General features: G+C 37.3%; 2 protein-coding genes across 2 annotated transcripts; one reads left to right on the forward strand and one right to left on the reverse strand.

Annotated features, from left to right (window-relative positions):
* Positions 1–6,131: 6,131 nt before the first annotated feature.
* Positions 6,132–7,487, forward strand: LOC113298185 (TLC domain-containing protein At5g14285-like). Its single transcript, XM_026546876.1, has one exon. The coding sequence runs from the start codon at positions 6,552–6,554 to the stop codon at positions 7,302–7,304; it is 753 nt and encodes a 250-aa protein (XP_026402661.1). The 5' UTR covers positions 6,132–6,551; the 3' UTR covers positions 7,305–7,487.
* Positions 7,488–7,639: 152 nt separating this feature from the next.
* Positions 7,640–12,438, reverse strand: LOC113298186 (DNA polymerase alpha subunit B-like). The gene is made up of 16 exons (XM_026546877.1): positions 12,253–12,438; positions 12,091–12,166; positions 11,757–11,888; positions 11,017–11,377; positions 10,837–10,932; positions 10,552–10,631; positions 10,323–10,398; positions 10,065–10,241; positions 9,689–9,793; positions 9,494–9,589; positions 9,325–9,417; positions 9,185–9,223; positions 9,037–9,078; positions 8,539–8,669; positions 8,319–8,445; positions 7,640–8,136 (listed from the first exon to the last, which is right to left on the reverse strand). The coding sequence occupies exons 1-16, from the start codon at positions 12,332–12,334 to the stop codon at positions 7,978–7,980; spliced, it is 1,872 nt and encodes a 623-aa protein (XP_026402662.1). The 5' UTR covers positions 12,335–12,438; the 3' UTR covers positions 7,640–7,977.
* Positions 12,439–13,667: the final 1,229 nt, after the last annotated feature.

The following is a 13,667-nucleotide window of genomic DNA, read 5'->3' on the forward strand; positions in this document are numbered from 1 at the left end:
AGCGAATTCATCCTCATTATTTATAAGGAGACGAGAACGAATTTGGTTTTCTCTTTCGCGGAGCTCGGTATTCTTGCGGTTAGCTTCATCTCGTTCAAGTTGAACTTCAAGAAGGGTCTCCTGGAATTTCGCCAAAGCCTTAGCACCTTGATCAGAGATGCGATCCTTATCATCTATGAGACCGCTAATTTTGGTTCTTAGCTCATTGATTTTCTCTTTAGAATTAAGAAAGAGACGCTTAAATCGGTTGGCTAAGCATAAACTAGATCTATGGTCAATTTCTAAGAGGCGAAATTTGGATCTCAGTTCATTCGGAGAAAGAGATGAAATTTTATCATTTGAGAAACTATTTAAAGATTTATTAAGACGCTCAAGAAGGGTATCATTATCCAAGGCATTAGGAAATGAACGAAGAATGGTAGCTTCATCAGAAAGACCATAAATGTCTGCAAAAAGGATCAATTAAATAAGATAAAACAACACGATAAATGAATGAAGGGAAAGGAGAAAAGTAACATACCATAGAGTTGATTATTAGCTTGCTGAAGACTAGAGATTTTGTTCTTGTACGAAGAAGAATCGATTTCTAGTTGTTTGTTCTTCTCGCGAAGACATTTGACTTCAGCCTCTAGTTCCTCATTTTTTGTACGAAATTGAAGATTCTTCTTTTCAAGAATTTCGCGTCTCCTCTCCATATCTGAGGCAACAACGAAAGAAGCTTTTCCAGCCTGCGAGAAAATGTAAAGAGTGTTAAAATAGAAAGAGATTTTGAGTTACAATAATGAAGAAGTAAAAAGACGAAAGCATACCAGACTATTAAGAGAATGCAAGAAGTTGGGAGTAACCGATTTAGAAACTCCGTGAAGAGAATTATCACCATCCAGTAAAGGAACATCGCAAATCGTAGCGAGAGCTTTGCAGGTATTAGCGAATTTATATCTCTCATTCCTTGCAAAGAATCAGAAAAGAGGCCAGAGAGCTTAGCCATAGAAGATTCAGATGGAGAATCTTCATTTGCAGCAAGGTCATCATCCTCATCATTCTCGGAGTTTTCATGAGAAGGAATATTTGAAGGAGAGGAAGAACATACTTTTCTCTTCTTTGAAGGAGGAGCAGTTGGTTTTTCCCTGCGAAGAGCACCTTTGCCTTTATCACCAGTCTTCGCAACATTGGCAGACTCTTCTATTTCAGCAATAATCTTCGCACACAGATAGAAATAAGAAATAGAGGCAACAGTATACTGTTTAAAATCATAAGAGAATATTTCTTACCTCATCTGTGTATGAGAGAAGAGCTAACAAGGTACTAGCCTTCCTAGTCCTGTGATAGCTATCTTTCAGTTTCTGGATCTGTAGAATGTCGCAAGAGTCAGCGAACAAAAGAATAAAGACAAATAAAGAAATATAAAGTGGGTAAAACTGGAAGAGACATACCTCTTTCTCCTTCTCGGGCCAAGAGAATACCCAAGGTTGATAGGAAGCGAGATTCTCAGGAAGAACATTTGACCCAGCAATGTAAGGTCCTTTCGGCATCAAGGGAAAAACACACCATTTATCATCTTTGGATTGGCGAGGAGTTGTGTTCTTACCAGAATGCCAATCAATGTCTTGCATGAGTATTTTAGCTTCATCAATATTATCTTTCCTTTTCAAGCGAATACCCCAGCGAGTATTCTCTTTCTTCATGGAGATCAATTCATAATTTTCAAAGAAACTCGCTACTGTGTATTTTTCAGCAATTATCTCCAAGTCTGCGAATTTAGGATCCCTAAGTTCTTTGGAGTAAAGAGATCCTTTACCAGCACCACGGTTAGCGAACTCTAGCATCATACGAATGCAATCCCCACTCAATTGGAAGATAGCTCGCGAAAATCCCGAGTGAGCGAGAATTTCATAAAACAGAGGAATATCTGGGTCATAAAGAGGAATGGGGAGACCTGCGAGAATTTGACCTAGCGAAATTATGATTGATTGATCATCACAATGTTGATCATAGAAAAGTTTGATAGAAAGAATTGACTTGGCACTTTCACCAGGAATGGTAGAAAGTGTTAAACCTTTCTTAGCAAGATCTTTTTGGACGTCTTTTAAGTTTTTTTCATGTTTGTGGCCACTTGGAGGCATATCTGAATATAGAGTATGGGAATGAATAAAAAGTAAGAAGATTGATGAGGGAAGAATTACAGTAGCAGAACTTACGAAAGAAAAATAGAGTTGCAGAGATGAGAGAATAAAAAGAGAAGAGAAAGTAAAAAGAAAATGGAAAGAAGAGTAAGAAAAATATATAAAGAAGATTTTTTTTACTCGAAGAGATAAACACCATTAATGCGAAAAGACGTGAGCGGTTGAAAAGCAGCGGTTACGGAAGACGTGTCAAGAAATAGATGGAAGAAAGAATACGTGTGATAAATGCAGAATATGAAGAGATGAACAGCTGCGGCATTTCTGACATCATTCTCTACTTCGCAGAAAAGATATGAGAAGAGGCAAGATGTAGGATCAGAATCTCGCAGCAATAATGCCTCGGCGAAATTATCAGCAACACAACACAACAACGTCGCATAACAATTTCAGAAATAACATAATAAACGACGTCAGATAAATCATGAGAAAAATGTGACGGTCCTGCGAAAATTAGAGAGTTTGCGAGATTAACATTTGTAAGGATGCGAGAATGTCGCAATCCATATCCGAAAATAAAGGACAGATTAGCTGTCATCCACTATGTAATTCCCTATAAATAGTCGCTCAGTTGTAAAGGAAAGGGGGAGATCTTTTCTGAGTGAGAAACAAATAAATATGAGAGAGAAAATCTAGAGCAGTGGTTATTCTTGATTCCTTTATCTTTTCTTGTAAGATTGATCAATAAAATTAAGATTGTTAATCTAAAATGAGTTGAATGTTAATGAAATCTTGTGAGGGATGTAGTGTAGGATTTCCTGCAGCTACAGCAACAGCTGATCTCCATAATGTGAATAACTTACTTCAAATTATTGATGTGTTTGGGGCTGCTTCTGGACAATTTGCAAATTTCTCTAAATCAAGTGTGCACTTCAGTATTAAGGTTCCACAAATATTTTGCAGAATTCTGGCAAGAAGACTTAAGGTGCCTAATATGAGTACAAATGAAAAGTACTTGGGTATTCCTCCCATTATTGGTAAAGGTAAAAAGCAATGCTTCACGCATCTTTTGGAAAAAGGTTAAAAACAGATTGGAAGTTTGGAGAGGGCCTCCAATGTCACAGTGTGGTAAGTCTCTCATGATAAAAACTGTGACTAACACAATTCCTTCTTACACTATGAGTTTCCTTCAAGTAACAAAAGCAACTATTAAGGAAACAGATGCAGTGCAGAGGGACTTCTGGTGGGAATATGAAGATCATAAGGGCACTTACATCATTTCTTGGAAGCACTTAAGAAGACATAAAGATATTGGTGGTCAAGGTTTCAGAGATCTGAAGATCTTGAATCAAGTTCTTCTAATTCGAGATGCTTGGAGAATCTGTGTGCACTCAGATGAAGTTTGGGTAAAGTGTATGGATGAAAAATACTTCCCTGGCACTAGTTTACTACCCGCCAGTAAGAAAGATAATTGTTCTTGGGCTTGGAAAGGCATACAGAAGAATATGGACTTCATCAGAAAACATAGCTGTTGGAGAGTGGGGAAAGGCAATAAAATAAAAATCTGGCTTGATGTTTGGATAATTGGTCTGGATTGTCCACCAACACCAAGACAAGAAGCAGAAAATAATGAAGAATTTATTTGGGTCAGTAATCTGATTTTGGAGGAGAGTAACTCATGGAATTCAGATTTGGTGCATTATCTTTTTGAACCAAATGTTGCTGAGCTTATTGTAAGAATGCATACACCAAGAACTACAGATGATAAGTTGATTTGGAAACTGACCAGAAATGGTGAGTTTACCTTGAAATCAACTTATAATAAGCTATTTGAAGCTAGTTTAGGAGGTGTGCAAGTCTCAACTAATGTTCAAGGTACCACTGTCAGATGGAAGGAGCTTTGGAGAATTCAGACTTGGCCATGAGTGAGACATTTCTTCTGGAAATGTCTAAGTGATATTTACCAACTAGAGAACGTCTAGCAAGAGCTTGCAACTATATCAATAAGACTTGCCCTTTCTGTAATCAACATGAGGAGAGCCTTATGCATGTTTTATTCTACCGCCCTTTTTCAAGAGCAGTTTGGATGGAATACCTGGAGGAAGCACTGTGTACACATGAGGATACACTGGCATTGCTCCTATGTTTGAAGAGTGAATGAATCAACATAATCAGCAACAAGCTAAAAGCGAATGGCTAAATCTTGCCATGGTTACTACATGGAGTATTTGGAATGAAAGATGTGAAGTGGCATTTCAGAATAAGAAGGCTAGCCCAAGAAGCACCGTTCAGAAAGCTATTAGTCTTGCCAATTACATTAGAAAACTCAATACTAAATCTGTAACTGCGACAGATACATTGCATAATCATGGGATTCGACCTGCTATTTGGAACCCCCTAATTTCCCTTTTCATACTATAAACTGTGATGCCTCATTTTATGTAAATACAGGACTAATGGGAGTTGGTTTGATTTTACGTGATTTTGCAGGAAAATGGTGTGGATGCTATGCAAAATGCTATGCAGGAATAGAAGACTCCGAACAAGCAGAGTGCATTGCAATTTCTGAAGCTGTAGCATGGTGCAAGGAGTTGCAGCTTACTCATGTGGTCTTTGAAACTGCCTTGAAGAACATTGATGGGTATATCAACAAGTCTACACCAATAATAGCTTGGGAAAATGAATGCATTTTGTTAGATGCATTAGATATGATGAAGAAGTCGATTCCATTTTGGAAATGTGGTTTTATTCCTAAAGTACGTAATAAAGCTGTTGACGAGTTAGCAAAATTCAGCAGAAAATTTAGTGTGACGAGAGTCTGGTTGGATCGTCCTCCAACAGTTATTGTGAGTCAGTTGATGTTAGACAATTTGCATTCTGCAACTTAATAAATATCATCATATTTTTGCATCAAAAAAAAAAGAAAGAGAATTTCTTGTGATTTTCATCCATTATAAAAAGTACCAAAAACACAAAAACCTATCGTTCTCTCGTTAATTTAGCAAGGGAAAATAAAACACAAAAAATCCATAAAATGCTTTCATTAACTGTAGAAAAACAAAAACAAAAATCATTAAACAAAATTATTATAGCGTGGAAAAGAAAACTAAAATTAATAAAATGTTTTCATTGAGAGATAAACTCAAGACCTTCGGCTTACTAAACCGGTGCTCTAACCAACTGAGCTATGAAAGCTCTTTAGTCAGGTGCCAACCAAATAAAACTCAGAAAGTGACCACAAAGAAAATCACCCATCAGGAGATTTCGCTCTAAAAGCATCTGAAAGGATAATTCCGTCAGAATAACATGAACATATAATATCCCAGGATATCCTTTAAGTGCCAATAAAACATCCCATTAGATATTTCCACGTATCATATTTCCACTTTCAACCTTCATTGTCTTTCTTACAGACTAATAGATAAGGATGTAGTAGTTGGTGTACTACCGTATTAAACAATTTCTTAACGTCAACTACACAAAATTCCCAAATTAGTTGATCAGATTATACAACCAACTACGGTTATTATGTCTAGTGTAGTTGGCCACCGGCTGATTTTTTCCTGGGAAACTATGTTCAAGCTAGGTTTGTGGTTAGAGTTACGGCTTCGAATCCCTCAAGGCAAGAATCATCTAGAAAATGTTAGTTTGTTTCTTATAAGTCACCATTGGATTGCTTCATTGAAAAAAAAAAAAGTCATCATTGGAGATTCCTTCAAAACATCGGTTATTTTATTTCATCTCATTTTCACAAGACATCATGGATTAAGCTTACCAATCCATGATTAATGTAAACAATCATCACCAAGTCACCAAAAACGCACACCTAATCAGCATTATCTTATTATTAAGATTACGGTCCGTTGAACAAGCAAATCCGTGAACGGAACCTCTTTTGCCAAGTTTATTGTCACAAGTTCGTAATTTAAAAAAATCCAAAAAATCTATACACGATAGTCCAAACGATACCCAATAATAACTCGTCAAAAAGGAGACTCTATAAAGTACACGTAAGCCTGCAGAAACCTTGATCCTTTCTTTTTCACATCTTTTATTGATCCGACATTTCCCCAAAACAAAAAAACTTTTATTTTCCCCTCAGGGTTTTGAAGATCTAAATTCTCGATAATCTCATACCCTAGTTTCATTTATTCACTCATCATCACTTTCCCCAGTTTCTCTTCAGCCCAAGATTTCTCAGCAGAATTTGTTGACAAGTTTGGTGAGGTACCAGAGGTTGTTTGGGAGTTGGTCTCTGGTTTGTTCCTTCTTCTTCTCTTTTCAATTTAAAAAAAAAAAACCCTAATAATCTATCTTCTTTAGTTTTTGTTAGTGCCCTTATAATCTTTAGGGCTTTATATTGCACAATCGATATAGATTTCTCTTCTTTCACAGCTCAAGCCCTCTTTTCTTTTGTTCCGTTACAATACAATGGGAACCCTAACTAATTTTTCTGTGTCACCCCTTACCATATTCTTTCCGATGTTTGTGATTATCTATCTAATTGCTTACTATGGGGTATTTAGAAATTGGAACCCTAAGTACAGACCAGAAGCATCAAGTTGTTTGATATCATTAGCTCATGGAACACCTGCTTTTTTCTTAGCTATTATTGCTATAGCAAACCAATCGCAGTCGCAACGAGGTTTTGCGTCTCCCAACACTGAGCTGCAGAATATTGTTCTTGATTATAGTATTTCGTATTTTACGATGGATTTGATTCACTATTTGGTTTTTAACCCGAACGATGTGCTGTTTATTGGGCATCACTTGGCGACGCTGTTTGTGTTTGTAACGTGCCGGTATTTGGTATCTCATGGAGCGTTCGCTATATTGATTCTTCTGGGGCTTGCTGAAGTGACGAGCTTTTGTCAGAATACTTGGACTCTTGCTGGTGTTAGGAAGAATGATGTTGCTGCTGCTGGGAAATTATATGAATTCTTGTCGCCTCCGTTTTATGTGTTTTACTCAGTTGTTAGAGGTATTGCAGGGCCTGCTTTTGTTTATAAAATGGGAGCTTTTTATTTGAGTGGTGCTGCTGATAATGTGATCCCTAGGTGGCTTGTGGTTTCATGGTTGGTTGTCCTTGTGGTTGCGATTTCAGTGAGTATCTTGTGGGTTGCAAATCTCTGGGTAGATTTGTTTAAACAAAGGTCAGGGAAAATGGAGAAGAAAGTGAGATAGAAGAAGTTGGTTTTTCTACTTTGATTCTGCTAGGTTAGACACAATTATCATATGGGTGCCAAAATTTGATGAATGAACCTGCAGTAGTGTAGTGGGTTCTTCAATCTTCACACATTGTAATTACTCTTACTGCTGATTTCAATTGATAATAAAAGTTTCTGGCTTTCTGCCTTTCTTGTTTCATTTAACAATGTGTCACTATTTTTATTTTATTTTTCCTTTGCTCAATCTCTTCCTTACTGAATGTTGTATATCATCAATAGCTTTATTCTGCAATAGTTATTTGGTATATGAAACTAATAGTTGATGTAGAAAGCTTGTAGTTGAGATTGAAATTTTACTCAGAGGAAAGAAAAAACTTGAGAATATAGGATTGCCAATACTAAAATCACTGATGAGCTCAGCAAATTAATGAACACTATTAACACTTGAGTGCTAAAGGGAGACTTGGCTCCTTACATGACTATCATGTTCATCGCAACAACGATTAAGAACTCAGAGGGAAGCAACCATTAGGTTTTGCTTTCGGATCAAGCCCGACCAGATCGAAGTGGTATATCAGTTGTGAATGACTGCATATGTTTGGCTGTAGAGTTGGATTCCACGGTCCTGAAATTCCTAAAGTATCTGTTGGCACCTGGATTGTCGGACTCATTGATGGATCACCTAGATCCTACATGCGGATGATTGTAGCGCTTGTCCTGTCCAAATTCCCACGGTAGGTAAGCTCTACAAAGGTACCCCCTCCAACTCCCTTCGCCAACCTACCAGGATTCACAGAAATGCACTTCACTGGCTGTTCCCCATATGCTTTCCCCCCTACTGACAGTACCTAATAACAAAGGTATTTATGTTAAAATTGCTTGCTTATAAATTTCTTAAAAATCAGCTGACGCCCATAGGGATGTTCAAGGCATGCTTTCTTTATGATTATGATCCATCTAGAGCATGAGTTGTTCTTAATGTTAGGTCAAGTTCTGTATAGTATTATGAGCCTAAGGGAGAATTCAGTACCTTCACAAATGAGGCCAAATCTGAAGGTAAGACGAGAATATCTGGAATGGCGGGAATCTGCAGTGCTTCTGGAGCAAGTGAAAGATCCAAAGGAACATCTTCGGAAGGGGGATATAGAGGATAAAAGCTGTGGGGAAAAATAGTAAATTTCGCTCACATTTTTCAGCAATATGCTAGTTGCCTCGTATTTATGTAAACTGAGATTGAGGTCTAAGCTTACCTTCGTTGGTTCAGTAAATGAGTTGCAAGTCTTCCCATACGATCCCTAGACGAGCTGTCAGCTGGTATTCTTGATATCTCCTCCCCACTAAGTTGTTTTAAGACATCCACAGAGCAGCATCCAACCTTGAGCTGAAACTCGTAAAAGAAATGGTGGTACTAGTTAGAGATGCTTAATCAGCTGATTACCCAATACAATTGGGTATTTGGAACACATGATGTTACATTCTATGGTAGTTAGGTATCCTATGTTATGCCCGCTCAGAGACAGCACCACCCAACCATTTCGTTCCCAGTCACTTGCGCATTACATACAAAATTCATGATTAGTGTAAGGAATTTTTCTCATGTGCCCTGGATACTGATCTACCGAGAATCTCTAATCTGAAGTTGAAGTATGTTTAAGTTTCAAAAATATCTTGTATTAATTCTCTCCCTACTTTATCATGCTTGAGTATTTTTATATAATTAGGCTTACCACAGTTGAGTTAATATTTACCTTGTTTGCAGTGAAGCGAGCTGGATTTGGAAGGCTTGATATCTGCACGAGAGAAAATGTAAACTTGAGTTTTCACAATAGTAAATAGAGGACTTCTTGAGGGCACAGTAGCAAGTACCAACAGTGAGCATCGGGTAAAAGTATCTACCTGATGTTTAAGATTGGAAAGATGGAGATCCAGAGCAGGCTACAAAACCACAATAACAAAATTTGACTGATTATGGTACCAGAGTTTGTTGCCTGACTTTTAAGATAATGAATTCTAACTGAATTCAAATATAACAATACCTGAGGGAAAACAAAATCATGGCTAGCATCTCGTATAGACGGAACAAGAACTACACGTGCAGCAGTACCCATGTACTCTGCGTGATCTTGCAACTGAATAAAAAACAACAAGATTAGAAGGCTAAATGCATATAGCAGCAAGATGTAAGAAACTTAGAGCACTACTAACCCTTCTGACGATTTCAACTTGAAAAATCTCTTCATAGCTTCTATCAACAGTCCCCTTCTTAATCTCTGGATGCTCAGAATCAACAAATGGCCCCAACTGTGAAAAATAATTCAGAAGTTTTAAATGATTGCAACTTCAGCAGTCTCATAATATAAACTTTAGAAGCTTTACTGAACTGAATGAATAGGTTCTCACCAGCACAAGCAATTGGGGTTGCTTTCTACTTGCATAAGCAAGTAGCTCCGTTAGAGGCTCAAACAACAAGTTGTCAGTTGTAGAGAAAGGACCTGCTGCAATAATCTGTCTTAAGCATTAGAACCTTGGTAACTATAATGTGCTATGAAGTGCACATAAAACCAAGTGGCTTTATAATGTCAACACCCAGTGTGGATAAAAAAACTGGTCATAGTATGACATCATATTAGCTATTTAAGGTATAGATTGGGCAATATGATAAACGTTGTATAGCAAATGGTATTTTATCCTTGTCACCAGTGGGTCTGTAGGTAATCATTGGCTTCAGCTACTGTATATTCGGATTTTGAATTAGTTATTTAAACATGTTCCTTACCATAGATAGCTCTTCTGTCGATGGACTTGAGGGAGAATTTAGCTGAAATTGATCTATAGCTTGCTTTTTAGCTGGAGGCAAATCAATATCAGGCAAAGCAGGTAGAGGAATAGAATCAACCACTTTAGATGCAATCAAACAGTGTCCACTAGGATTGTTCCCTTCAATTCCCAGAACCTGCATCAGTATATGTCTCAAATTACTGTTGATCTGTGTGAGAGTTTAATTTTTAAGTCGCTGCCTATATATTACTCCTACCTGGCCAGGAAAAAGGGAATAATGACTTAAATTCTGTAAGTCAAGGCGCACGCGTTGCCCTCCACAGTGCTCAACACTATTAAAAATCAGCCAAAACCAATGATATGATTCCATTAAACGAAGATGAGAATTATATTCCCCACTCATATAACAAATTGATTGCAAGTCTTGTTAAGTTAATTATGCCAGAGAAAGAATTTTTAATTGGTGTTCTGATATGTCTGTATACCTGCCTTGCAGCAAGATAGACTTTTCATTGAGACGACCTTCTCCGTCGCAACAAACCATACCCACGGAAAATATACTTTTCTGAGATACAAATTGTGCAAGATGTTAGAGGCATGAAATTTCGTTAAAGCAACTCATTAGCTCATTCTATGACCAACTGAGGCAATGTTAGAAAAGTTGGTCAGTGAGAGTTTAGACCAAAAATATATGTACTCAGATCAAGTACTACCAAACAGGAGAAATAACAATGATTTACAAATTATATTGTCAGGATTGACAAACTTACATTTGAAGCAACTGTAGGATCTACTGATTCCTCAAAGAGTCGAGTAGCACCAATTGTCGATGCATGCTTTATGATGTGATTCTCAATGGAATTAAACTATGATAAAAAGAAACGACGTTAAAATCAACAATAACCAGGAGCCCTCCTCCCAAGGTAATGCAGTGAAGGGACATCAATTACCTTGTTCTCAATACTATCGTACATGAATCGGCAGCCAGGTTCTGGCTTTGACCCTTGGATTTCCAAGGAACACCTCTCAATGGGTCGAATCCTCTTAATGACATCATCCTCTTGAACTGCTAGCTCGTTGCCGCGTACATCATTCTCTGTATCTTCTGTCTTATTACACGCAAATTGCACAACAAACTTGTTTGTTCTCTGCCCAAAAGGCGTCATATGGTTACTGCCACGTTTCGTCGGTCTTCCGGAATAAGACATTAACTCATTTGTTTGGGGCGAGTCCAAATACAGTTTTTCTCGTTTGTCAGTTGGTGTTCCAATAGTACCATCTCTGGAATCATAAGTTTCATCTCCGAGGAGCCTACGCAAAATGAAGACCAATTTTCAGGCAAACGAAACATTATAAGGTCTATAACCACCATCAATTCACAAAACAACTGATTAACATTTTTTTTTCTTTTCAGTGAAGAATGTAAACAGTTAAGCAAATGCTAGATATTACCAATATGATCGTGGTTTAAAGAACAACACAAATTGTTGATGAGCTAAATCTTACCTTATCTCCAAAAATACACTCCCATAAAAACAACCACCGAAGTTTATATTAGTGCATTTGTATACATCACAAAACATATTATCCCAATAAAACATTTGGAACGAATCCAGTCTCCACACTCACAAAACAAGTAAAGGTAAATGACATCGCAGAAGAGGTTTTTGTAGAAAGATTGGGAACTCACATTTCAACATCATTGCTAGAGTACAGATGTGGGTATGGTTCCTCTTTGATAATCGCTTTCTTCTGTTCATTCTCAAGGTGATTCAAAAAACCATCTATTTGAGAATTCTGTAGAGAGAATCCAGTTAAGTCCCTGAAACAATTAACATCTCACAAAAATCAAATCCATAAACCCTAACCCTAGAAATCAAATTCATAAGTAAAAATCGAGAATAAATCAAATTTTGAACGTTTTCTTCTATTGCTTAACAATTTATATCTATAAACCGCATCAGCATAGGTAGAAACGAAAGTGCCCAAATAAAATGTAAAAACACATCGATTTGGGTTTTTACCTGTTCAAATGATATGCTTCCCAGTTAGATGCGAGATCCGAAGGTGTAAGTTTATAATTTATACAGACAGTAAGACCTGATAGAATCATTAAGGGTTTGTTTAGATTGCTATCAGCATCGATCGATACGGGAAAAAGAGGTGTAGAGTGATAAAAATCTTACATTTTTTCAGTATTTCTTCTTCAGCTTCAGCTTCAAGAGAAAAACCGCTTCTTTTGAATTCAGCTTTGATCTCCTGATCCATGATGAATAAGGGTTTGAAGTTTGGAGTTGCAGAGAAACGGAGGATAATAAGATGATAAGGAAAAGGCGGGAGATTTGGTTTTAGGGTTTTATTAGAATGATTTCATTTTCGGTGCGGGAATTCTTATATATTTCGCGCCCATTTCATTGAAATTGCACTGGGGACACAAATTTTATCGATTTATAAAACTGTCGGTTATTGAGAGCCGACTGCATGTACTAACCGAAGATAGAAGTTTTTTTTTATTTATTTTTTTTACCTGGCATTTTTAGGGGCGACCCAAAAAAAATTAGGGGCGACTTTTTTATTTCCAACCTATACACTACGTTAAGGGATGTCCAAAAACGCGGAGAATACGTTAATGCCCTTACGTAATCGGAAGTTATACTGTACCCGAATGTAAATACCTAATCGGAAGGTTATTAACTAGATTACACTACCGATTAAGTTCGTTTATGTGCCAAACTCGTATCTAGCTTCTATAACAATCGGGAGTAACAAGATCCTCAAGAGACTACCAATTGTTAAAGTATAGAAATTAGAAATCTTTAGATTTTTGCAATGGTGAAATTTGGGGCTCCTATATAATCGGACGAATTAAAACCTGTCTAAGCTAACGATTTGGGGTTTCCCATAATCGGAAAACTACGAGTAACAATACCTCCCGATTATGGTAGATTTCAAATTCATTAAATGAAGGATTTTATAAGAAAACTTATTTTGGGGCAACCTATAATCGGAAGTTTATGTAATCCATATACCTTCCGATTATGACCACATCCAAAACACGAACCAAATGGTTATGGTCGGCTCTGTACCCTCGAAACCTATGGAATTTGGCAGTGGTTCGATTTGGGGCTTCCTATAATCGGTAGGTATATAAGTAACAAACCCTAACGATTTTGGGCTACTCAACAATCGGTAGCTTATGATGTGGTAATGCCTACCGATTATTAACCGTTTGACAGATAAAACCAAAGTCAACTTGAATTTATTTCATTTCATTTCTTTTCTTTTCAACTTCAACTCCTCTTCTCATCTTTCCTTCCGATTGTAGAGAGGAAAACTCTCCCCCTCTCCTCGTTATACATCGTTAATCGTCGAATCGAATCATCGTCGATTATTCTCTATAAAAATGAAAGAAAAGGAACCCCAGAAATCTAAAACCAAAAACGTTTGTCGCGGTAAGGATCCAAACATTGGATTGCATGCCTGTAATAAAGAGGTTTTAACTCAAGAACGCGAAGAAGATGCGGCCCCTGATGTAGGCGATACTCAAAGCCAAACTCTCCAGCAACTTGAAATGGCGCCTATTAGGTAAGATTCTACCATT

This window comes from Papaver somniferum, chromosome 7, assembly GCF_003573695.1.
Source record: "Papaver somniferum cultivar HN1 chromosome 7, ASM357369v1, whole genome shotgun sequence".
Lineage (NCBI taxonomy): Eukaryota > Viridiplantae > Streptophyta > Magnoliopsida > Ranunculales > Papaveraceae > Papaver > Papaver somniferum.